This window comes from Hirundo rustica, chromosome 2 (genome assembly GCF_015227805.2).
Source record: "Hirundo rustica isolate bHirRus1 chromosome 2, bHirRus1.pri.v3, whole genome shotgun sequence".
Lineage (NCBI taxonomy): Eukaryota > Metazoa > Chordata > Aves > Passeriformes > Hirundinidae > Hirundo > Hirundo rustica.
The window spans coordinates 113,480,887-113,505,907 of record NC_053451.1 but is presented as its reverse complement, the minus strand read 5'-3'; the positions used below and the strand labels follow the sequence as shown (position 1 = coordinate 113,505,907).

The following is a 25,021-nucleotide window of genomic DNA, read 5'->3' as shown; positions in this document are numbered from 1 at the left end:
CAGGGGAAGAGCAGCATCCTCCAGGGTCCTGAGGGAATTACTTGGAGGAGGGCTGGAGGCTGGGGGAGGCTGCTGCAGGTGGCTCTTGCGGTTGCTTCTGTCCTTTAGCGCTGAGCACAGCCCTGGCAGGGCTCCTCTGGGTCCTGGCAGCTCAGTTCTTGCTACTGCCCTTGCGCCACTCGTGCCCTGGCTCAGTCTCTCTTTCCCATCTCTGGCCGAGAAGCCCAGCGCAGCAGTTTTTGGCAGGCAAGAAAGACTGGCATCAGTAAATGTAATCGTTTGGAAAATGCTGTGAACTTCCTTCTCCTTCTCCCCTTTGTCTTCATTTGTTTGCTCCAGATCCTCATTCTGAAAATCTTGCTCTTAAGGAAAGAGGAACTCTGCTTGGCATGTGTTCTTATGCCATACCCTCAGTGTATCGTGTGTAGTGATACATTTCTGATCTTTCTTCTCAAAGAAATAGAATTAAAAAAGAAAAAAGAAGAAAAAAGTAATTATAAACTAGGTGTGGGGATATTTTTGTTTTGGTTGGAGGTGTTTTTTTTTTTTTTTTTTTTTTTTTTTTTTTTTTTTTTTTCTGTTTCAGCTTCCTTTTTTCACTCTTGTCAAATGTCTTTCCATACTCAAAAAGTATGACAACACCTTTTTACCTCCATGTAAAAGTGGAGAAGAATGCTATTCTTAGTATGTAATTAGTATAGGCTAAATCAGCATCCATACAGTGCCTGTTGATGAAAGAGCTGTGTGAGTGATGTGGGGAGGGGAAAGGGAGGAACAGGGGGAGAAGGAGAGGATTTAGATGTCTTATGTACCTTGTAACTGGAAGGCACCTGGGATGAGATATAAACCCAAAATCTGGCCATAGTTTAGAAAAGAAAGGCTAAGAGAAAATGTTCAAGGAAAAGAAAAATGCTGAAGGGAAAGGAGAAAAGAATGGAAAGGAGAGGAGGATATTGTTAGAGGAAGAAGACAGCCAAGTCACATTTGCACCTCCAAAAAAATCCATCTGCATTGGTTAAAGATGTGACCTTGTCTTTTTTTATGTGGCCATCAGTGCTATGATTAAGGAATTTTATAATTCCAGTCTAGATTGTTGCTACATACAGCACTATGTGGGAATGCATTTAGCACAGCTAGAGCAAATCATTTCAGGATGTGCTGTTTCGACATCCCTTTGCCTTGCGGTACCCTTTACAAAGAGGAAAGTTTGATCCTAAGATGCGCTGGCTCCTGGTTTGTTTTCAAGTGTGACACAAAACATGGATTTTAGCTTATAAATTAGATATGTTTTGAAGTTCTTGCTCGTGACAGACTGGTTTTGTTTCCTGGCAGCCCTCTGGACAGGGGCACTGCTGGCAAGGGAATTTGTCTCTAGTCTCTCTCTGATCCATCAGAGCCTTGTCTGGACACGTGCGAGGGGCTGTGTCCTCACACACAGCTGGCACCAAAATGTTGAGATTCTTTAACTGAACTGCCACCCCTAGGGGGATTTAAAAGATGTGTAGATGCGGCTCTGAGGGTCATGGTTTAATGGTGGCTTTGGCAGTGCTGAATTAAGTGTTGGACTTGATGATCTTTTCCAGCCTCAACTGTTCTGGGATTCTACATTTCCTAAGAAATGCTGGGCTGCTTACGTGGCTATTAGATTTTAGAAGCTGTAGAGTTCTTGAGATGAGGTCAGGCAGTCAAGACTCCTAGGGCCAAGAGAACTTCACAGATGTTGCCTTTTAAACCTTCTGATGGCAGAGGGGCCTCTCTAATTGTAAGAACAACCAGAATACAAACAAAGAACTCTTACAGACCAAGAGATTGCTCTCTTCAGTGTTTTTGGTTTTATTTCAGTTTTGTTTTCTTAATCAATAATCAAATTGTGCCTTGAAAAATACACAAAATCCGAGACAAACGTTTGGAGGGTGGGACACAAAAAGACAGTCAGAGTATGTAAAATCCTTGTGGTCAAATCTCTCTGTGCAGTTGGACCCCAGCTGTTCCACTAAGCTGCTCTGTACTCAGGGTGGGCAAATACACACAGCTGAGCTTCACTGCAGCACCAGCACAGGCCGTGTGTGGGATTTTGTTTCTCTTCCCCACCACGGGGAAAGGACCTTTAGTTAAGAAATTCAAGGGTAACTGTCTCCTTTAAGTTCATTTTATGCTTCTCTGAAAAATCAATCTTGTCTCTCCACTAAAAAAAAAAAAAAAAAAAAAAAAAAAAAAAAAAAAAAAAAAAAAAAAAAAAAAAAAAAGGTGCAACTGTTTCAAATCAAAGTGACTTTGTGTGCATCCTCCTCTTGAGTCATTCCCCCTGCCCGAGGGCTCAGGAGGGATTTGTTCAGTCCCTGCTGATCACCAGTTCTGTTCTCTGGATGCTTTTTGGTTGTGAAACAGGGTAGTTGCTGTTCTGGCCTGAAAAACACTCCTGCACTTCCTCGACATTTTTTGTATGCAGGGTCCTTTTGACCTAAGTTTTGCACAGGACCTCTCCTGCTACCTGGATTGAACGCTTCTAGAAATAAACCCATTTACTTTGCATAGGTATCAGTTACAGTGATTCTGATGAGTTTTTAGAAATTTTTTTTTGCCCTCCAAAGGTACTGTTTTTAAAGAAGCAACATTCTCACAGTAATGATTTCTCATTGCATAGTTCCAAATTAAGAATCCAACTTTGCCGTATTTCATGACCAAAAAACGATAATACTGAATTCTGCCTTCTAGAATTTTTTTCTTATTTCGCAATGGGTTTTGTAGTAGTACATCACTTCCTTCCTCTATGTGGATATTTTATGAACTTCTATCCCCTTTCTCAGTCAGCTTCACCCTTCTGCTGAAAAAATGCTACATTTCTTATGGAAAAAAAGGGTTCTTATTCGTAGCTCATGACGCTTAGGAGTGAAAATAGAAGCTGAAGTTCCACAGAACAGTTTCACAAGGTTTCCATCCTTACATTTCACAAAATGAGAGTGTCTTCCTACTTCCACTTTTTGTTTGACACAGAGGGTAGTTACCCCCACTCCTCCTTTCAGTTGTCTTGAAGGACAGCAGACGAGAGGCAAAAGATCTCACCGGGATCAACTATAATCTGATCCTGGACTTCTGTGAGCCTTTTATCCTTTTATTATTGAAGCAAGCCCACACAATCCAAACTAAAATATATCCCGGCAGCGCTAAAACCGGACTCTGAGAAACAAATGCAGAAGCAGACTTGCCACCTCAGAGTTTTGCTGCCCTTGGTTTTGTGGAACACCAGGACGTGAGACGTAAACGCCTGGTGCTTGGTCTGTTCTCAGCTCTTGGCGCCTCTTTCCCCGCAGGAAAGCAGGTGTCACACTGACCCCACGGACCCGTTCTGCCCAGAAGGATCCTCTGGCGAGGAGAACTTCCCAAAGGCAAGGCTGGCTTCCCCCGTTACAAGTGCCAAAGGCCCAGGGGCACCAGGAGGAGGAAAGAGAGGGGAAGCACAGCCAGACATGGCACATCCACGCGGCTTCCGGAGGAAATCTGAATCTGCTCTGAAAAATTAAAAAAGAGTCCACGTGTAAGTGATGGCTTGACAAAAGAGCGTGTTAGAAGTTTGCATGACACATTTTACATGAATGCACTGATGGAGGATTGTTCTTAAAACAATGGATTTTGGCTCATTTTCAAAATTCTCCTTTTGTGTGTCTGTACAGAGTCCAGACAAAACGGTCTCAAGGTAGAGGGACAAATCACTTTTTCTTTTTCACAGAAAAGGGGCAGAAACTCAGCAACAATGAACAACTTTTCTGGATGACTGAGAATCCTTGTTTAAAGTCCTGACAGAAAAGCAACAACCAGCCAGCTGTTTAGTGGGAACGGGGTTATCTTTGAGATGCCCTCCAACCCAAACTATTCAATGCTTTTAGGATGAAAATACATTTTTATTCTTCCTACTCAGCACATGAGGCAGATGTTTGGATTAAGAGTCCATAAATAATGGTAATAACTACTAAAAAATCTAGGTCACACACACTTGAGGTGGTAGCAGCACTGTGTGCCACTCTTGGTACGAAACCCACAATGTGGACACAGGGCACAAATTACCCTTGGCACAAGTGGTACCTTCAACCTGTGCTGGATGTAGTACACAAGCAAAAAAAAGATTTTCAACTCCTGACTTAAAAAGAAGAGAATTTTTTCCTGTAAGTGTTCCAAGTCCTTCTCTGTGAAGAACAGGCTTTATATTGGTTTTTATATACCTGAGGGCTGTTCCCATTGCTGTGATATCAGCTGTCAGTATCTCACTGTAGGTAACTTATCTCTAGACAGGGTGTTCCCTGGAAGGAGTTTGTGATATCAATGTGTCGACAGCAAGTAAACATCAGATAGTCCCCAGTAATGCTTTGAAATAAATGTAAGGTTACAAAAACAAGCCTCCTGGCCTTTTGTGTCTTCTTCCAGGCTCAGGCCCTTCCATTTTTCATTCAGAAAAAGTGTTAAACTAGTTTTATTGACCCAGAAGAAGTCTTGCAAGACAGAGTGAAAGCAAAATGCGGCTTTTTAAAGTAGTTGGGAAAAAACATCCAGGCAGCAAACAAACAGATATGTAGCCATAGTGAAACAGATGAAAATTGTTACTGTTTTACGTAAAAAATAGTATTTGTTGGTCTGCTTGACTGTGAAATGTGAGAACTGTTTCTGTATATAATGCCTTTGTTCTCAGCAGGTCGTTTTTTTAATTTTCCCAAGTCCCTTCTGAAATAACAGCTAATTTAAAACAGATTCCCTTTCTCTCTTTCTTAAGAAATTGCTGAAAATAAAAAAAAAAAAAAAAAGGAGGTGGAGCTGTGGCAGATGATTTTCTTTAAAATAAGTTGACAACAGGAAATATATATATCCTTTTTGCAAAAAATTGCACTTAAAAAGTTGGGCTTTTGTTCCTTCCTCACCCCCCAAGTCCCTCAAAATCCTGCAGTACAAGAACCATCAGGTATCAAAGGTGTGTGATTTCATTTGTACTCCTTTACAAAAAAGTGAAACAATCCCCTTTGTCACAATAATTTATTTGGTTTTTTTCCTCAATGAAAATGCCTTTTCATTATAAGAAATAGTTTATATTCAGGGGTAGTTGTCAGAAAGGTTTTGCCTGAGTCTAACATATTTACAACTATCTCATTTAAATACAACCCACTTACATTTGGTTTTGAGAATCTTCCACTGCTTCTGCTCTAGGAAGTTTGACCTTCAATAATTTCTGATTTCTCGTGGAAGGTAACAGCTGGAGATATTCTAATTCCTGTTCTATTTGCTTTTACAAAGTAATGTGAAAGCACATAATACCATCTTGGTTTTAACTTCATCTTTTTAAAAGACCTTTAGGCCAGCTAGACTAGCTATCTTAGGCCTGAAAATGGATATTTCCTATATCTTTTCCAGTTGTTTTTTCTCATCAGGCACAAGAACTGTTGCTTGTTTTCTTTTTTTTTTTATTTTTTTTTTCTTCTGTGTGATCATGAGATAAAAACACTGGAACATTTCTCTTTCTTAGTTTCTTTTTGAAACTTTTTCTATTTCTATTTATTGCAGCCTAATCTGTCTGTAACCATAGTGTGGCTGAACTTCTAATGTTAAATGTAATATAATAATTGCTATGTAAAGGATCATATTTTCCAGCCCCACTGAGTAAAACAAAAATTGCAGCTGTTGACCTTATGTCACAAAAATGTTATAGGTTTAATGCCAATTTAAGATTTTGTGGGAGTAATAAGGATCATTTGGCTTGCAAGGGGGATTTTTAGGGAAGGAACTTACTGACTGTGGTATCTGGAAGCTGGGCATCCCTTCCACATTGAATTCACTCCAGAAGTGTTTACAAATGACCTTAGTGTAATTACTTCTCTGTAATGAATAAACCTAGATAATAACACCTGCGCTGTGTTGCAATATTGCCTTTGGATGAAATCTGCCAAAATTTCCTGGAAGAGCTTATGTGGGGCCATTAATCATAGTTTTGTTGGGGTTTTTTTTAATATTTATTAACAGAATGACCCCCCAGATCTCTTGACCTTGTTGTTTAACTTTAGAACTACCTGAGAGGAAGTTGTAGTTAGCTGGGGGTTGTTCTTTTCTGCCATATCTCAAATGAAAGGATGAGAGGAAATGACCTTAAATGATGTCAGAGGACATTCAGATAAGATATTAGGGAAAAAAAAAAAAAAAAAAAAAATCCCTGAAAGGGTGGTTATAGGCATTGGAATAAGTTGCCCAGGGGAGTGGTGGAATCACTTTCTCTGGAAGTGCTCAAGAGACACCTGGACCTGGCACCTGGGGGCATGGTGTAGGGTTGATGACAGTGGTGCTGTGCTGATGGTGGGGCTGGATGAGCTTGCAGGTGTCTCTCAGGCTTGATGATCCCGCGGTTTATTCATTCCAAGGTAATTTACAAAGGCCTCCGCTCCCAGAATCAAGCGGCTCCTGCGTTAGGTGTTTTTTAGTGATTTTTACCATGCCCGTACTGGCGGGCGTCTGTATGGACTCGAGACTCCTGGCACTTCAGCATTCTTCTCTCTGCACTCTAGGTCTGTCTCAGGGGTGGAGATTTTTTTCCCCTGTCTGGGAGAGCTGTGTTTTGCCAGGCTCAGTGAGAGAGAACAAGCGCGTCAAGCTTATTGGGTTTTGTCTATTCAGCGCATTTTGCCAATCTTGCAAATACAAAAGAAAGCACAAGATAATCACTCAGACACTTAGCAAGTTAAGGAGTGTTGCCTTACCAGAAGGGGAAGGTGGCTCCTCAATCCTAGGTAGAGCTGGGAAAAAAACCCACAATAATCAAAGTTAATTGTTTGAGCCTAGAACTTTTTTTGGTTTTATGATAATTGATCTAAGGTTTAATGTCAATTTTATTTTTTCTACACTTTTCAAACAAAATGAAAGTTTAAGTGTGATCACAGAATTATACCAAAGACACCCTAATGCTCCCAAAATTTAGATGATGGAAACATTTTTATGCTGCATTTTCAAAACTTTTTTTTTTTCATTTTGAAATCTGCATAACATTTATCTTTGAAATATTTTTAAACAAACGTTATTTCACTTTACATTTTGAAAACATTTTTCTCTCAAGAATTATGTGTATTAAAATAAAATGTTTATGTTATTTGAAAACATTTTTTTTTTTTTCTATTTTAAGCAGAAATAAATCTATGTGGTTGAGCATAATGGAAGTTTCCAGCTGATTCATTCAAGCAAGACACCTTAGAAATGTATGATTTGTTTTGATGTGTATCCCTTATTTTTTTGATTTTCTTTTTTCAGTTGCTCAGCTGGTCAAACTCAATACCTCATCCTTCTGGTGGCTATGCTTGTAGGTAGTTCAAGCATGTTATCTCAGATGTTTGGCATTACTCAAACATGTGTTATGGTCTCACTCATTTTCCTAAGGAGGAAAAATAATAATTCTTGTTGCATCTGTCCGGCCACGCCACCAGATCTACATCTTCCAGCTGCAAGGGAAAAGGGAATTAGCAACGGGCTGTCATTCCTCTGGAAGGGTCTGGGACCTGGACTTTGGATCCAATTGCCAGAGATTAAACTTCTGCTTCACAGACCCACATGCAAACAGTGAAATTAACTCTCCTGTTCCTCTGGGGCAAAGTGGATCAAGGACAGTACAAACCCATAAATAACCAAATGCTTAAATTTGGGGATATTATTCCTTAATGTTTCCTCTAAGGGAGGATGAGGAGGCAGGTGCCTTGCCTTTAAGAATCCTGAGATGCTGAAGCTTAACAAAGAGGATTTCTCTTCTCTTTCTCACATATTCTTCCAAAAAAAACAAGGAACAGAATGAAACTGAGTGAAAAATTGCTTTAAAAATTGGAGTAATCCCTCTCAATGGCTGCATATGGCTTATCAACAAAAAATGATGCCCTCGACTCGCTCCTCTGTACTAAAAATAATCTTACCTGACACATGGAGTTTAACTGTAGATTTCTCTGTTTGCTGTCTCTCAGTCTGTCTGTAAATGCAGGAATATTCAGCATTGTCCCGTAACTGGACATTTGAGATCTTTAAGGAAAGGTTGCCATACTTCATTAGGTCCAGAAAAAGACTGGTTCTGCCACGGAATTTTTCATCCTGGTCCTCCAGTGAATCCTGCCCATTCTTAAAGAAGTGCACGAGCTCCTTGGTGCCAATCTGCCAGTAGAGCATTGACTTGGAAAGGTTCAGCTCTTCGGGAGGGGCCGTGGTGCAAGGCAAAACCACAGTTTCTCCAACAAATGCGTGGCACGTGGTGTCCAGCTGACCTGGAATAAAACCCAGAACGTTCCATCAGCTTGCGTCAGAGATAGGGGCAGCAGATTTCCTACAATTTGGCTTCACCGCATCATTATTGCTACTCTCCCTCCCAAGCCCTCCTGCTCCCAGCCAGCTGTGCGCTCAGAGCCCAGCCAGCTGTGCAGCAGGACAGATGTTGATAAGTGCAAGTTGCCTCCACTTTGTAATTGTGGCTTTTGCTTGGGCTGGGTTCTGCTTGTCCCCTTAGCTGGTGGTTTTTCTTCCAGCTTTTGGGGGGGTCTCAGTCTTTGGGATTAGGTGTCTGATTTCACTTTAATTAATAGGTGAGTTCACAAGAGGAGAAGGGGATGCAGGGAAAAGGGGGAAGGGTGGGCAGATGTGATTAAACAAGTTCTGGTGTTGTAGGAAGTCTGGCTGAAAAAAAAAAGGGAGAAGTGTGAAAACACTGCTAGACCAGGAGAAAAATCCTAGATGAGTTTGGTCTCCCACAACTCCCATTATCTGGCTGGCAGGTCATGATTCCCAACTTGTAAACAACGTGGTGGGGGCTCCCATCCCCCTTCAACTGCAAAATCTTGCAGAGGGTCTGAGGGAAAAGGGCTTTTTTCTGCAGGTCTGGCTTGGTGCACTGTCCTGCAGTTGCTGATCCCTGTCTGGAGGTCTCTCATACTCTTTGCTGTTAATCTCCTGTGGCCAGAAAGAAGATTCTAAAGTGTCATTCCCACTTTAGATAAATGTTTTTTCCAAAATCTTGGGGAGGCTTGGTGGGTGTCCCTGACTTCAGGCAGAGGTGTTATCAACCTTCCCAACTTCCCCAACCAATTCTAGCACGTGCAAGAGCCAGGATGAAGGTATCCTGCAGGTGGGCAAACAGGGGCACAGGCAAGGTGGGCAGCCAGCTGCACCCCACTTACACGCACTGTTCATTTAATAACTTTGGTGCCAGTTATTTCTATAAATCCTTCCAAGTTAGCTTGGAAGGATTTATAGAAACCTGCGAAAATGGGTGAGTCTGCCACTATCATGTAGGACAATTCCTGTCAGATTGTAGTGCTACACTTTCTAGGAGGAAACTGGGTTATGGAAGAAGGGTTTTATGTATTCATAAAGCATGAACAACTAGGTATTTCCAGCACAGAAAGTGGGCTTAAATTAGCACTCTGACCAAACCTGTTACATAAAATAATACTATAAATTAAAATGCAGATTAATTAATTTGGAAGAAAAGGTTATTCCCAGCACAGCAGAACAAAAGCAGGGTGAGTTCTGTGACTGCACCAAAAAGAAAAGCTGAAATTCACTGTGAAACAACCTAATCTGCTTCCATGGCCAAAGTTCTGTGAGGCATAAGGGGCAAGTAATCAGACTCAGTATTGAAATAAATGTTCTTGGTTGCAGTGAGGTCATTCCTGTGTTCCTGGCTTGCATCAGCTCCCCACATATGTCAGGCTAAAGACCAAAGAGAGTTCCACTTTCCCCTCTAAGCCAGGGACATCAGCCATGGCTCAGACACTTGTCACACGCTCAGGCCTCTGTTTCCTTATCAGCCTTCTTTGATGTCACACTGTGTTTATCCAGACATGAAAGCAGAAGGAAAAACAGGATCCAGACAGCTGAATCTCAGAGCCAAGTAAATGTCTTCGGTTATAACTCTGTCACCTCACAACTGCTTTGCTCTGGTTTTCAGAGTTTTCAGCTCAAAATCCCAGTCCAATTTGCCCAACAATGTCAATTTTTATCTGAAAAAAGCCACATATCCCAAGAGTTTTTTTCTGGTTAGTGGTGGAAGGAGAATCCCCTTGTGTGGAGAGCTGAGCCATTCAGTTATTATGCTTTGGCCATGACAAAGAATTCTTCACAAGGTGATTAGACTTGGGAACAGGCTGCCCAGGGAGGTGGAATCACCACCCCGGAGGTGTTCAAGGAAAGACTGGGGGTAGCACTCAGTGCCATGATCTGGTTGAAATGGTGGTGCTTGGTCATAGGTTGGACTTGATGATCTGGACTTGATGGACTTGATTATGATCTTAGAGGTCTTTTCCAACCTAATTGATTCTGTGGTTCTGAAATTTCCAGAATGCATCAGCTGCTGACCAGGTTTTTCTTCTCAAAGGGCACTTGAGTTATACCAAAGCCCAGCCTCCACTGTACTGTGCCCTCACTGCCCCAGAATGTCTCACCCTACGACCCCGGGCCCTGCAGTTAGTGACACGCCCAGGCAGGGCCATCAGCCGTCCCAAGGAGCCACCACCGGATGAAGGAGGGGATGGAGCAGCCTGAGCCCCTTCCCTGAGCTGTCTGGGCCTGGGGAAAGGCTGTGCTCAGCAGTGTCCCTGAGGCAAGGGCACGTGTGAGAGCAGATTGTGGTTCTGGCTGACCGTGGTCAGGAAACCACAGTGGGAGGATGAGTGTGCCTGAGGCTGCTGCAGGGGAAGAAAGGAGCCTCCAGAAGATGAGGGAGTGAGACTTTTCTGCTGGGAAATGTCCTGTCTGCAGGGTGCTATTAGGAGAGAGAGTGCTTGCAATGCGTGGTCTTGCACTTGGATGAAGAGCAGACCATAAGCAGAACTTGTAGCTCTGTTCAGAAAAGTGGACAGGAAGGATTTTCTTGATGAGCAAAAGAGGGAGAAAGGGTCTGGGTCCTATCTCCTGACTGTGGACAACTGCACATTTGATACTGGTTTTGGAAGTGATTTGCTCTTGATTCTTCTTCTGAAGATGGAGAACACCAGTATTTATTATTTATATCTGAGGTGAGCCATGCCCATTCCCTCTCCTCCATGACATGCTGCACAAACCTTGTAACACTTGTGAGGACTCTTAAAAACACCCACAAGGGTTCAGCCCACCCTGCCCTCGCCTCTTCCAGCTGGTAAAACCAGGGCAGAAGGAGGCCAAAAAGGAGGCACTGCTGAAGCTGGTTGGGATAAGAGCAGGTGACTGAAATCTGCTGTAATGAGTTATTTAATCAGCCCACAGCTGCATGAGGTCTTTTGTAGATGGGGAGAACAGACTTCTGGGGGCAAGTCAAGTACACGTCCTTAGAAGAGGAGTAAAGTTGTGTTGAAGGCTGGTGATGCTGGTAAGCTTCCCACTGAGGCTGCTGAAGCAGGAGGTGTGGAAGCAGGGAGCTTCCTGGCCAGAAAACTGAAAGCAGCCTTGTGGTGGCAGCTGCTGCTGAGGTATATAAATCAGGATTAACAGCACTCATCTTACCTACCAAGCAAGCTTTGCCCATGGAAGGGGCAGTTCTCCATCTTAGAGAAGGTGAATGTTGCCACACAGTTTTCACTTGCAATTGTGAGGCTTGAATGGAAAGCGAGATTAGTTTATTTTGTGAATTAAAAAAAAATAAGTGTTTTAAATATTGTTGAAATGCTTAAGCCTGTTAAGATGAAGCTGAATGTGACAATTTAACCAATCTGTAAGATTCCTGTAATGAGAACACACTCCTGCTTCAGCAATCAAAGTGTGGTGCAGGGAAGCTCATGAAAATTGGGCTTTTTTTGTTCCCCCCTTGTTTTCTAGGTGAAGTGTAGCATCCTTAACCACCACAGTCTGGCTAATGTGAGGCACCTGTGGGCAAACAGAGGCATCCTGACCACACACAGTGGTCTTACTACTGCTGACTTTAAACATCACTAAGGAAACTGCACCTTGTGTAAAGTTCTCTCAACAATATGTACTAGTTTATCTTTTTCAAAGGGAAGATGTAATCTAATTCATATAATGCCAGAAGGTCAATTCTGCTAGAACTAAGCAGATGCAAGGTGTTTGGGGGTTGTAAAGGATGAGATTCCAAGCCATCTTTAATATAATGAAAATGGTGGGGTACTTTTAAGGATGTGCCAGGATATACTTTATAGGTAAAGGTTTATGGGTCTGAAATGCCTCAGATTTGAAAACCACTTCTTTTGGGTACAGAGGTGTGTCTGAGGGTTACGACCTCTGCGTGCAAACCTTGGACTGTGATGAAATATATGCAAAGCAATGCATTAATTTGTTCTGTTTTGCTCCAAGATTCTTCTTGCAGCTTGTGTGCTCGCATGTAAATGCCTCTGCAAGCTCCTAGGTGTGCACTATGGTATATTTACCTCTGGGCAGAGAGGCAAGCAGAAAGCAGGCAACCATCCAGAGAGCAGTCTCCCTAATGAGAAGGAGAGAGAGGAGAGAAAGGTCAAATGCTTTATTAGAATGCTAGAGCAGAGATCAAAGACCTTTTTTCTGGTGTAATTTATGCTGTTTTCCCCAGCTCCCTCATCTGTGAAGATAATTTGGATATGAAGCTGGATGGGTTAGAAAACCTGGCTTGTTTTGCCAACTGGTCTTGGCGTGGGTTTTATCTTCTGCCTGTAGAACTGAGGTTTCTCAGTGTTCATGATGAGACAACAATGTATGTTTGCCAACACCAGACCTCTGCTTCCCTCTCGCCTTCTCATATGGACAATGTTAATTGCATCTATGTACTCATTGTTTGATCTTGAGATTATTTTCTGTTGGCAATTAAAAGAAAATACTTCTGGTCCCAAACTTCAGCTCCTTCACAACCCAAGGAAAAGCTTAGCTTACCATTTCATTTTTGTGCCTCCCAGCCCTTGGGAATTCCTTCCCTGTCAGGAGCTCCACCAGGCACTTCAGCTGCTACTTGTGTCTCTGCAAAAGAGTGAAAGGCTCTTAATTTTTGTTTTTAGAAGTGTTCCTTATAAGAGAGAACAGGTTACTTACTGGTGCTTCAGTCGCTGTTTTCTTTCAATTTGTGTATGTAAAACACGGTGTGTTATTATGTAATTTCTGGGTATACATCATTCACACTCTGTGTATGCAGATTCACTGTGTGTTTGCATTCTGCATACAGTCTTCAATACAAATGATTTATTTTTTGTGTGCAGGGCTGACTAGCTCTCAGCTCAGTGAAGGGATTCTTGTTCTGCAGCCAGCTGAGAGCAAAGAAAGGGGAGAAACCTGATGGGTGTTGTGTTTATCAGGATGTGTAGGCACCATTCCACAAACAGCCAAATGACGCCAAAGCTGCACATCTACCAACAAAATAATAAACCTGTATGGAAAATTAAAGGAATTTCTTTGAGGAGGCTTTTAAATCAGGTACTTTCTCAGGAAAGTCTGAAGAAATTCTTCCCCATGTCCAGCCTGAACCTCCCCAGGTGCCATTTGAGGCTGTGTCCTCTCATCATGTGGCCAGCTAAGAGGCCTTTTTAAAGGTGCAGTGGCAGCAGACAGGAGTGACCCACAAGTCAGAGCTCCTGAAGGTTGTATTGTTCTTCTGGAGGATGAGTGATGATCTGACAGTTTTGATTCTGCCTCCAGGAAAACATGGGGGTGGTGGTTGTTCCAGCACAGCTGGTTTGTTTGTGTCCCTGCCTTGGGCTGGCCCACTCCCATGGAGTCCCTGTGGAGCTTGTGGTTCTCAGAAATGCCTCTTCAGACGTTTTGGACTGGGGAGCGTCTGAGATCAGAAATGAGACCCTGAATTGCATGAGAATGTTGGGCTCTTGCCATCCACATGCTGATGCTATTTCCCTAATGAAGTTAAGCTTGTGCATAAAAAGAGAGCAATGCAGGTCTTTTCTAAGGAAGCAGAATTGAAACACAGGAATGCTTCAGACGGGTCTAGCTGGAGCATCTGACCCTTACTTTAGCTCAATCCTGTGCTGTTTAGTTGAAATAACATTTCTGTTCCTGTCTGTTCAGCTGAGCTGGTGTAAGATCTTTCATGCACCATGTGGATAAGCACTTAAATCAGTTTCTATTTAATATTTCATTCTTCTTATTCTCCATTTCTGGTTTAAATGAAACAGAATTTTGGAAACTAACACTTCGTCTTTTTTTGTTCATATTTAAAATTTGACCCATTTATTGTTCATTTAAATCAGCTGGAGGAATTATTTAGGACTTCTTTTTTTTTTTTCCCCAGAGGTTAAAATAATTAACTGAATAATGAATGAATAAATAACCACTTCCTGAAGAATTCAAATGCTAATTAAAAACTCTTTAACACACTAACCTACCTGAAATAACCAAGGCATTGGGTGCAATTAAAATATATTATTAAACTGTAAAATGTATGATTAAATTGTACAGCACAGATTGTAAATTTATTATGTCATTGACAATCTTTGTCATCCAGCCTCTGCAGCACACGTTCAAGGCCATTCATGGAGCACGTTAACCCGGCCTGCAATAAAATGAGATTAATCAAGGAGTGAAGTAACCAGATGCTCCAGGTTAGAGTAGCAGGGCTTCGTGTCCCAAAGCAAATGGATTCCAGTTGTCCCTTTCCAGTGCAGGGGGGATGGGGTGAGAAAGGGTCTAAATGCTGCTGTCGGAGGCTTAATGCTCTTAAAACTCTCCCTGTGGGGTGACCACAGAGCGTGACACTGATGTCAAAGTTGTTGTCAGCCAAGTGGGCAGGGCAAACTGAAGGGACTGATTTGCTTTTTCAGCTCTTCCACTTCATCTGGCACCCTCCAGCACTGGGCACTGGATGAGTGGCCACACAAGGTGGAGCAGATGCCAGCTGGAGGAGGCAGCACTAATTCTGAAAGGATTAGCCAAAATCACCCAGCAGCTGAAGGAAGGCCAGTGCCAAGGGTGGAAGATTCTCACTGTGCACATGGCAAAGCTCGGTAGCTTAGTCATTGGTACATTTTTCAAGTATGTTTGTTTACTCTCCTTCCTTCCCTACACGCCTTTGGCTTTTGAAATCAGATTTATGCAAAGTTACTTTTTACTGGTGCTTGTAGGAGGGTGGGGGAGGCACCTTTCTCCATGACACTGTGAATTTCTGAGTGTACCCTGAGCTGAAAAATGCCACCTTGCTATTCCTTACCCACATCAAAGCAATCTTCTGTCATTTCTTTGAATGCTCTCCTCTCATGTAACCACAGTAACAGTCCTTTTACCTTTAGGTAAAAGCCATTAGTTAATAGAAAGCTAATGAGTGAGTTTGCAAGTGGAAATTACAGTCTGGTTTCTTAGAGAAAGTTTTATGATGCAACAGCCTGTACCGAAACTGGGTGATTACTTCTGGTCTTATCTGAAAGCAGCCTATAAACAACATGGGGCGTTGTGCACAGGCCTGTCCTACAGTTCAACGAGACATCAGGACATCCCGGAGAGGGATACATGTGGCTTCCTCTTCAAGGGTTCTAGGCTTTGAAATTACCCTGTTTTGAAAGCAATCTTCTGGAAGTTTGTGGGTGGTGGCAGTGTTCCTGTAGCCACCCTTGTGGCTCAAGGCAGTGGGAAGGAGTGTCCTCTGCTTCCTTGGGGGACTGCCTGGGGCTTCAGGCTGCAAAATGTGCCACAGCTGAATTTGGGATTGGGATCCTTATCTTCAGGTGCCCTGCTGTGGGTGGCTGGCCTGGTTTTCACGGTTGTTTGTTTTAGCAAACTTTATACGGTTGTAATTCTCCGAATTTGCCCTTATCTACCGTGCACTGGGGCTCTGTGTGCTCTGACCAGGCTCCCTCCCCGTGCTCCAGTCACACCAGCCCAGCTGAGGAGGTGGTGGGTGGGGTGCTGCCTTTGGGCTTTCCTGTGTTTCCCCATGCTGCTGGAATTCCCCATCGCCTGTTTAAGGCTTGTTGTGGCCCACAGACAGGCTCTGGGGACTGAAAGATTATCCAAGGCATTTCTGAAAATCTGAAAAGGTTTTCCTTCTTGGGGATAATGAATGAATGAGTGATGGTGCACAGTTTGCTCCTGGTGGAAAGCTGTAGAATCAAAGAATCATTGAAGCTGGAAAAGACCTTTAAGACCATGAAGTCCAGCTGTCAGTCCAGGACCACCACTGTGTTCACCACTAAACCATGTCCTCAAGTGCCACCTCTATGTGTTTTCTGAATGCTTCCATGGATAGTGACTCCATCATTCCCCTGGGCAACCTGTTCCAGAGCTTTACAACCCTTAAATTTTTTCCTGATATCTAATCTAAACCTCCCCTTGTGCAACTTGAGGCCACTTCTGGTCCCGTCACTTATTGTCTGGGAGAAGAGGCTGACCCCCACGTGGCTACAGCTTCCTGCAAATAATTGTAGAGAGTGATAAGGTTTTCCCTGAGCCTTCTTTTCTTCAGGCTGAACATCCTCAGCTGCTCCTCACCAGACTTGTGCTCCAGAGCCTTTCCCACCTGTGTCGCCCCTTGTTTGCTCCGCTGTACCACGTACAGATATTGCAGCAGGATCTTAGAGCCTCCCTGGCTTTTAAACAAATAGCTGTGATTAGGAGGAATTTATGTCTGTGTAGGGAAATAAAATGCGTAAGGAAAAACAGGAGTTTCAGTTCGTAATGGATCAGTTTCCAGATTTCGAATGTAAGCACCTTCCCAAGGGTTTGAAAGAAAATAGCAAAACTCCAGAGGTGTCTGGCCAAAAATGGACGGCGTGTGACCTCACACACTTAGCAGACTGGAAGCCTCAGGAAACTAGACAGTGTTTTTCATTTCAGAACAGCTATTCTAAATAGCTCTCAGACTAAACTGAAGCAGTCTGTGGCTTTGTGAAATGGGAAGGGTTTGGTGGCTCAGGGGACTGATGCTAAAAGTGGCACGTTTCGTTTCGTGTTTCAGGGGGAAGGAAGCACGCTCTTGGTATGCAAGCGAACAGAATTCAACCCGGAGCAAATGATGCTACAGTCTTGTGGGTATTCGGTGGTTTCATGTAAAGTCTGGTCTGACTGATTTCTCAGATGGTCAAGATCCATGGCATCTGTATTTCCAGCTGTTATTGCTGATAAATGCTGTGTCTGTCATCTGCTCGATTCCCTTATGTGAAGGCAAATCCAAGAAGGAGGATTTTTGTACTCAGATTCCAGATGGAAGTTATGTCCCTGCTGCCTGTGGGGTTAGGCCATTTGGCACGACACCTCTCTGTAATTTTCAGTAGTGGGCCCTCACCCCATTCCCTTAAAACCTGCTTTATTCTCTGTATGAGATGAGTGCCACATTGAGCATTTAGCTTTCCAAGAGAATGCTGCCGCTCTACGGCAGGGCAGTGCCTTGCATTTGCTTTCTTCCTGTTGGAAAGGCTCTTGGCATGGGGAGGAAATTCTCCCCTCTAAATCCCTCGCAGATGTTCGCAGCCCCACCTATCCCTGTCTTGCACGTCCTAAACCCTCCTGGGATTGAGTTCTGCCATCTCAGGGAGCACAGCCTAAGCAGCAGGAGGTGCCTCTCCTCCTGTGCCTGACCTTGTGCTCATGGCTGAGACTTACTCCTTGTGACTCGTGGTGTGTGGTGGTCTGGTGCCCTTTGATGAAGCTTCTGGAATGAGACCAAAAGGCCATTGTTCCTTTTTGTAAAGTCCTTCTGACAGCTCCCACAAAAGTTCTTCTTTTTCTCAATTCCTTTTTGCTTTTCTGAGAGTTTCCACTGCTCTTTATCTCCTAGTTCCAACAATTTGGGGTTTTTTCCCCTCTTTTGGTGAATAAATTATTCTTCTCAAAAATAAAGATCTCTTCTTTCAAGAGATCAGTTATGTGAAAAAGGCATAGGTGTGTGAGGCTTTACCTTTTAGGAAACTGTAGCCTTAAAAAAAAGTAGCTCCCAAGTGACAGTGCAGAAAGAGACAAGGATTCATTCAGCGGAATATATATGTATTTTTTTTCTGATTTTGGAAGCAGTCCCTGCCCGAACATCTGCTTCTAGTACTCTCTGTATGATGGTTTATTTTACTGTTGTTTAGCCTACAGAGGTATTGTAGGCTAGAATGTTAACATGGAAATAAGAATTTAACTTTTTTTTCTTCACTGGAGGCTTTTTTCCATCTGGCATCTGCTCAAACTAACCCTTAAATCAGTGGTATTGCCTGACTCTGGAGGACTCAACAACCAAGCAGCTGAGATGATCTTAGATTAAGTTATGCCAAAAGTCCTGGAGGCATTTTTAATTTAACTGATATCAGTGAAAATATTTTGATTAATACAACATTGACCAATACCAATACTTCTAAAGTGGATGATCTGGAGAAAAAAAGCAAACCTTATGAGACAAGAGAAATGTTTTAAAGGTTTTATTCTAATTCTTATTAATTTTTTTCTCTCTTGTCATTTTGTTAATAATCCTGTCTTGATACCCTTTTAAATTTTAATTCTGATTTTCTCCTAATCCTATCTCACAGCAAAAAAAAGAAATAGTAAATAATTCTAGTAGACACTCAAACCACTACACATAATTCAAGAAACAAAAATAAACAAGCATAAAACCGCTACACAAATTAGTGTTTCCACCCTGTTTCAACCCGAAACCATCACAAGATGTGAAAATGAGACCTGGTTTTGAGGAGTTATGATCCAGTTTGGGTTACTAGCAGCATCGTGGAGAAGAGAGCTCAACAATTGTGCCATGATCTCTGAAATTATTACTTAGCCTTCTTACTAATTGTGATGTGTGTGTGGTTCTTGCTAGGTAAAAACTGAGGAGAAACTTACTGGAGTGGGAGAGAAGGTGGGTGAAATAAAAGTACCTCGCTACCCTTCCTCTGGCCCTCTGCACATGGATTATGTGTGAATTATGTAAAGTGGTAGGAACTCCTGAATACAGCTCCTCACACGACAGATACAGGCAAGAAGGACCAAAATGGATTGAAATGCAAAGTTCTTGCATAGCATGGGTGTGGTTGCAGGTAATTCTCCTTGCTCTTTGTCTCCCTCCCATTGTAGGTATTACTTGCCTTAAAGGGCTTTGTGCCACCTGGATTAGAGACTCCCTGTGTGAAATAATTCTGTCTCATTAAGGATGAGGATGGAAGCCTAACCCTGTTGGTAGTCTGTTACTTGCAGAAACCTCTCTACACCAAAATGTCTCCGCCTAATTTAAATTTCTGCAAATAGTTTGCAGCTCCATCATTCAATGGGCTGAGCTCCTCTGCTTGCACTGGAAATATTGTGATTATTTGAGCCCTTCCTCAAGGAAGGTCAAGGTAAAGGAGTCCCTGGTTACATGCAAGCTACACATGTACAAGGATGGTTCAGGCTTCTTGGAAAAGCAGGGTAAAGAGGGTATTGCAGCCTGAAAGGATGGAAAGGGCAGAGCAGAGCTAGTGGCTGCCAGAGAGGTGACACAGGATGCTCCCTCTCGCTGAGAAGAAAGAGCATCAGAGGAGCAGCAGCTGCCTCTTTCTTCCCAAATCCAGGCAGGCTCCAGCCCTCTGGTTCAGCCAGGCTCTGTGATTTAATGGGGAGTATGTTTTGGCTGCATTATTTGCTGTAGCCTGGAAATGCTGAAAGGAGGCATGTTGGCTGACCTCAGCTCTTTGTCCCACATCTGGGATGCCTGAACAGCCTCAATTACTGCCTACAGCTGCTAAGTGTCTAAAAGCTCATAAATGTGATTCCTTTTACCTTTGCTCTCTGTCCTGACTGTCCAGTGTCTTGACAGAGTGCAGCTGAAGCACTGTAAAAGTGAGGATGTAACTTGACAATAATTGAGTTACTGAACACTAAGTAAGAACCCAAGGCCAGGATGGATGGGGCTCAGAGCAGCCCAACCTAGTGGAAGATGTTCCTGCCCATGGAGAGGGATTGGGATGAGATGATCTTTAAGATCCATTAAAACCCAGACCATCCTGTGAACACTACTGAGCTGTTAAGATTGTAAAGCTCCAAAAGGATCAATTTTAAAAGTGTGGTATTTATCTTGTCCAGTCTGCAGTTACCTTTCACACTGAGCCAGGATTATAAAACCCCCTTGATAAATGTTGTCAGCCCAAGGAAGGAAAGAGGAAAACTCCCTCCCTTGGAAGTTTTGTATTCAGGTAGCAGATATAACCTAATCACAAGGGAGAGGAGAAAGGGAAATTCTGGGGGGGAATTTCTTAGGAAGCAGAAGGGAAACTATTTCAGGCTCAAGAAACTGCTTTGAGCTGACAGAATAGTCAATAAAAATGCCTTTATTATTTTTGTTTAATGATTTTCAAAGAGAAAGTGTAACACACTAATGCCAGAGAGTTTCTAATCTCCAAAATTACTTTCCAGCCCAATACTGTGAGAGCAGGGAAAATCCTGAGCTGCAGATGTTTGTTTTTGCAAGCAACAAGCTCCAGGATTACCAGTTTCTTTTCCTTACTGTGACTCTTCTCTTTCCTTAGCTATTTTTATTTGCATAATGTCTCAAAAAGGGCTTCTTTCTACAAAATGTGATTGTTAGTGATATACATAACAATCCCACCAAGGCTCAACAGTCAGTTTATTTTTTCCTCTATCAGACCTCTTAGGACAATATATCTCATCCCTTAATTGTAATGTCAGAATCAGTAGGATTTATATTTCCTGCCAGGTGAGAAGAGGAAGAAAGTTGGATCAAGTTCATAAAATGCTTTTGTTCTATAGGAGGGAGTTAAGTGTTCATCAAATTGATGAGCCTGACAGGTAAATGAGGCTAATTAGCAGCCTATGCTGTTGAAGCTGCTGCACTGGATGTGGAAATGCTGTGAATTGTGGGTCTGAAAACGGAAGTTCAGGGTGCCAGGGTGAGAGGAAAGAAACTGAGATTAATCAAGGTTGGTGTAACTTTGCTTGGCTCTTCCCTGGAGAATAGCGTTCACTTGGGACTGATCTGACAGGGTCCCTCGCTGAAAGTTTGTACACCTGGAAAACAAACCCTGACAACAGCTCCTCTGAGCAGGAGAAACCACCTGAGTCACATCCAGTGTTCTTCTACTCAGCTACAAAATACAGTTGTTTGAACATGTCTATAAGCATCTGTTCATCATAAAGTTTTTATAGAACCTTGAACAGACCCTGGGGCCAATCAATGATATTAATTAGTTCACTGATGTCAGAGCTACTGAACCAAAAGCAGCTGGTCTCTGCCTGAGCTGGTCTCTCGAGGAGCATTGCTCTCTTAAAGCAAAAGTGAAGGTGTCTGGGTTTTATTTGAGGGTTGTTTTCTCACAGTTCTTGTAAACAGGCCTGCAACCGCAGTTTTTGAGAACTTTTCGAGGAGAGAGGAGCTGTTTATAGAATAATTTCGCCCAAGTAATTCATAGCATGTACCCAGTACCACTGGTATGCTGGTGAACTGTCTCTGATATTTCTACGGTTTCTGGTGGCACCTTTTTTTATGCAAGTTAAAAACAGGTGAGTAAATAATTAAGAAGTGGAAAAGTTGTTCCCTTCTTGGGAACTTCCCAACTTGGCTTTTTTCCATGGATGCCCATTGTAAAGCACATGGAATACTTTGTACTAGTAAAAAAATTGGATCCTAGTGGTTCAAGGACTCTTGACAAGTTCAGTGACAAAAAGAAGACTGAGAGTTGCCAGATGTTGCAGGCTTAAACCTGACCCCCTCTTCCCCATGGAATTGCTTTCCCAACCCTTGCTTTTTGAAAATATTTATGAAGCTGAAGCCTACACAGTCTTTTAAACCTAGCTGCTCTGGTGTTGGAGCAGAAAGCTTCCAGTTGTACGGCTGTGTTACAACCACAGGAGTATTAATGTCCAATTAACTTCTGTTTGTCTGAGACAGATATGAGCAGGATCCCAAGCACAGGCCCTTAAAAATGCCTGTAAACACTTTGTGCTTCTTTTGCTAATCTGTAAATAATTATTCCAAGTGCAGAGCAGTCATACAGAGATATTTTGCCCACGTGCCGAAGGACTGTAGACTTCTGGCTTCATAGTTGAGGTGGGTGCATTTTTTTGTCTGAAGAAATATCTGTAACAGTCAATTTGTGTAACTAGGAGAAGGAAAAGTGGGGATCATAAGCACTTCCTGCAGGCCCCATGCTCTGGAATGTTTCTCAATGTTCTTAAAGCTTTCAGATCTTTTTAATGCGTGGTTCAGATTTAGTTCAGCCAAATGATTTTCTATCTGGAGCACCCATCTCTCAAGCATTGTGTAAGCACGATCAGATCTTGTCTCATTCTTGTCCCACCAGCAAAAGAGCAATTTCTGTTACTAGTGCAATAGCACTAATAACATTTTTAATCCCTGCCTGTAATCAGAGCCACACAGGGAGGTGCTGGCTGCTTTTCAAAGTAAAAGGATTGGGGTTTGGAAACAAAGCAAGGAACTCCTCCTTTCTTTTGAACCTCACTGAAAGACCACATGTGTTTGCTTCCTACTTATGGGTTTCTGCTCAGAACCATGGCATGAGAAAGAGGTGGCATCTTCCCTCTACCCTTTTCTGACAACAGTGCCCCATTCTTCCTTTGGCTATGAGCATGTAAATGAATTTTCGTGTTGTCTGCTCTCTCCTTTAGGTAAATGTGGGGACCTACTGCAAGTTGTTTCATTATTATCTGTGCATGTGTCTTGGTGGGGAAGGGCTGTGTGTTACTTTTGCTGTTTCTGTGGTTCAGTGCTTCAGCTTTCCTGTTGGAGACTGTAGGACTTGAGCAGGATTTTTTTTCTGAATGATCTTTTAAATGAGAGCTGTACTTAGTTGAAGTGTTGCCCTTCTAGAATTGGAAGGTGACCAACAGCTCTGGTTTCAGGAAGTCCAAACCCAGATTCTCCCATTCCTGCTCTCCCCTTTCCCCAGTGGACAGTAAAAGGTCTCTTCTCCCAGGAGAAAGCAAAGGAACACTGTAAGATGGAAGCCACAATTTCTTATGCTGTTGCATTTCTTATTGCAGTATCTTTCTGTGACTTCCCTTTCCTATTGCAAATCAGCTCTGGCAGACTTGCAGGCCCTCATCTGGGATAACTAGGACAGAGAATAGAAAATCCAGCCACAGCAGCATTACAGACGGTTTTAGAAACGATTAATTTAGAACTGAGAGATAGCAGCAGTTGACATGGAAATGTTTTGCATTGGAGGTTGCACTTCCTAATAGACTGGCTGTGTCAAGGGAAGGCAAAATGTTGTTCCATAACTGCTGTGAGAAATGTGCAAAAAAGGGCAAATGAATTCTGGCACGGGTTCTCTGATGTCTTCTGATGTTAATCCTTTTGTCCTCTAACACAAATTCCCTGGACTCAAGAGCTAACTTTACAGGACTTGTCTTAGTTTTGTCTTTTCTCTTGCCTTGAGAAGAGAATCTCTTTGGAGCTTTTTTTTTATTTTCTTATTTTTGCAAGATTTGTCAAAGGGCTACAAGGGATGTTGGGGGGAAGAGGGAGGAATTAAGCAGGTGTTTGGCTTGACCCCACAAACCTTGTTTTTCTTAAGAAACCATGCTGTGAACTGTTAATTGCATCTTTGTGCAATTGGCTGGTTCTGATCTTTGAGTTGTGATATCATGGGAAAAGTTAAGCCAGTCCTTGAACTTAATAACTAAAGATGACAACCCAACACGTAAATTTATTACAGCTTCCAAGAACTAGGAGGGGATATACGTCCTAAAAGTTACTGACTTTTTTAATAGTCTTTTGTTTGCTCTTCTGTGGTGAAATGGTTCAGTGAGAAGGGAGCTCTGGTAATGAACTGTCTCATCACTTCAGAGGATGCTTATTTTGGTTGTCGCCACATAACCCTTTCACCAGTGAGTGTGTGTTCAATACCAGAGAGCACAATATGTTTCATCTGAAAGTGGGACACAGCTCTAAAGTAGGCTGGAGAATGAATAGCTGAAAGCAGCCAGATGGTATCAGGCCAATAAATTCTGCCCAGATGTCTTGTGTTGCAATAGCATCCGGCGGTCACTTGGTAGTGGATGACAGGGTCATCCTGAGGGACAATAGGGTCATCCTGTGGGCTGTGCTGGAGGTCCTTTGCGTATGGCCCTGGGTCCAACAAAAGTACCTCAGCAATGAGTCACTTGATCAACTGTGTGAGTTTCTTTTATGAAGGAAACTTGCCGGCTGTACAGGCAGCTGCATCTACAGCAGGGGAGCAGCGCATGGGTCGCTGCTCTCTTGTCTTTTTTGTAGTCTAGAGTGCACCAAACTAGATCTTTCTCTGTGTCAGAGATGCCAAACAGTATTTCTTTTGGATGCTTGTGCTGTTTGGAGCATGTTGGTAAGCAATGACTTGAAAAGAAAGAGCAGCAGTTTGCGCAGAACCGCAAGGTTTCATACTGCGAAAGATCAGCCCGACCTCTTTGTGGTTCTACACTTTCAATGTAGGAAATCCCCCTGTGAAAGTTTTAGGTGAACTTAGTTTTGCAACCTATTTTCCCTGAAGTGGAAGCTGAGGGTGTGAAATTCACAGATCAGATAAGGCTTGACAATTCAGCAGAGCATTGCACTGACCCACAGTCAAGCCTTTAGAACTTGCCTTCCTCCAAATGACTGAGCCCTTTCCTTTCCAAAACAGCAACATTTACCTTCACTGGTGCTGTTGAGAGGTCTTGACAGTGCTCTGGCTGACATCTCCCTGCTCCCAACACTCATTCTTACTTCCCTTGAACTCGTGCTCTTTCTTTTCCATTGATTAACACCCTGTGAAATGTCTTCTGATGCCATCTCACACTAGATATTTTTTTTCCCTAGGATGATGCAGTACCTACTTCTGCAAGGGCAGGAACAGGCTGCAGCTCCACTGTTGTGATCTGGCATCTCTGGGTAGCTGCAGGAGCTGTTTTGGTCTCTGCAGTGCCACAGACACAAGGCTCCTCTGCACAGTAGTAGCAAGTGCCTGTGGCACATCTGCTTTGGCACCGTCTGAGCTCTTGGCTGGAGTTGTGCACAAGTGAAGAGGTTTTGCATCATTACCTAGATAACAACTGTTTGGAAATCCAGGAGAAAGCAGGTTGGAGCACTACAGAGATTGTCTGTGCCAGGGATTTTGGAAACACTGTTAAGTATGTATTGTATGGCAGCTACTTGCTGGTTGCGTGCATGATGTGCCTTGGAGTGTAAAAG

At 42.9% G+C, this 25,021-nt stretch overlaps 1 protein-coding gene across 2 annotated transcripts in view; it reads right to left on the bottom strand.

Moving 5' to 3' along the window:
- Positions 1-2,256: 2,256 nt before the first annotated feature.
- Positions 2,257-25,021, bottom strand: part of LOC120748866 (V-set domain containing T-cell activation inhibitor 1-like) — a 30,381-nt gene continuing 7,616 nt past the window's right edge. Inside the window, exons 3-7 of one of the 2 annotated variants that reach the window (XM_040055753.1) lie at positions 12,826-12,909; positions 12,351-12,403; positions 7,923-8,264; positions 6,729-6,764; positions 2,257-3,509 (exon numbers count right to left, since the gene is read on the bottom strand). In XM_040055753.1, the coding sequence (XP_039911687.1) occupies positions 3,406-3,509; positions 6,729-6,764; positions 7,923-8,264; positions 12,351-12,403; positions 12,826-12,833 (543 nt within the window). In that variant the 5' untranslated portion in view covers positions 12,834-12,909 and the 3' untranslated portion in view covers positions 2,257-3,405. The remainder of the gene's footprint in view (positions 3,510-6,728; positions 6,765-7,922; positions 8,265-12,350; positions 12,404-12,825; positions 12,910-25,021) is intronic. The other variant, XM_040055750.1, reaches the window with a different exon arrangement.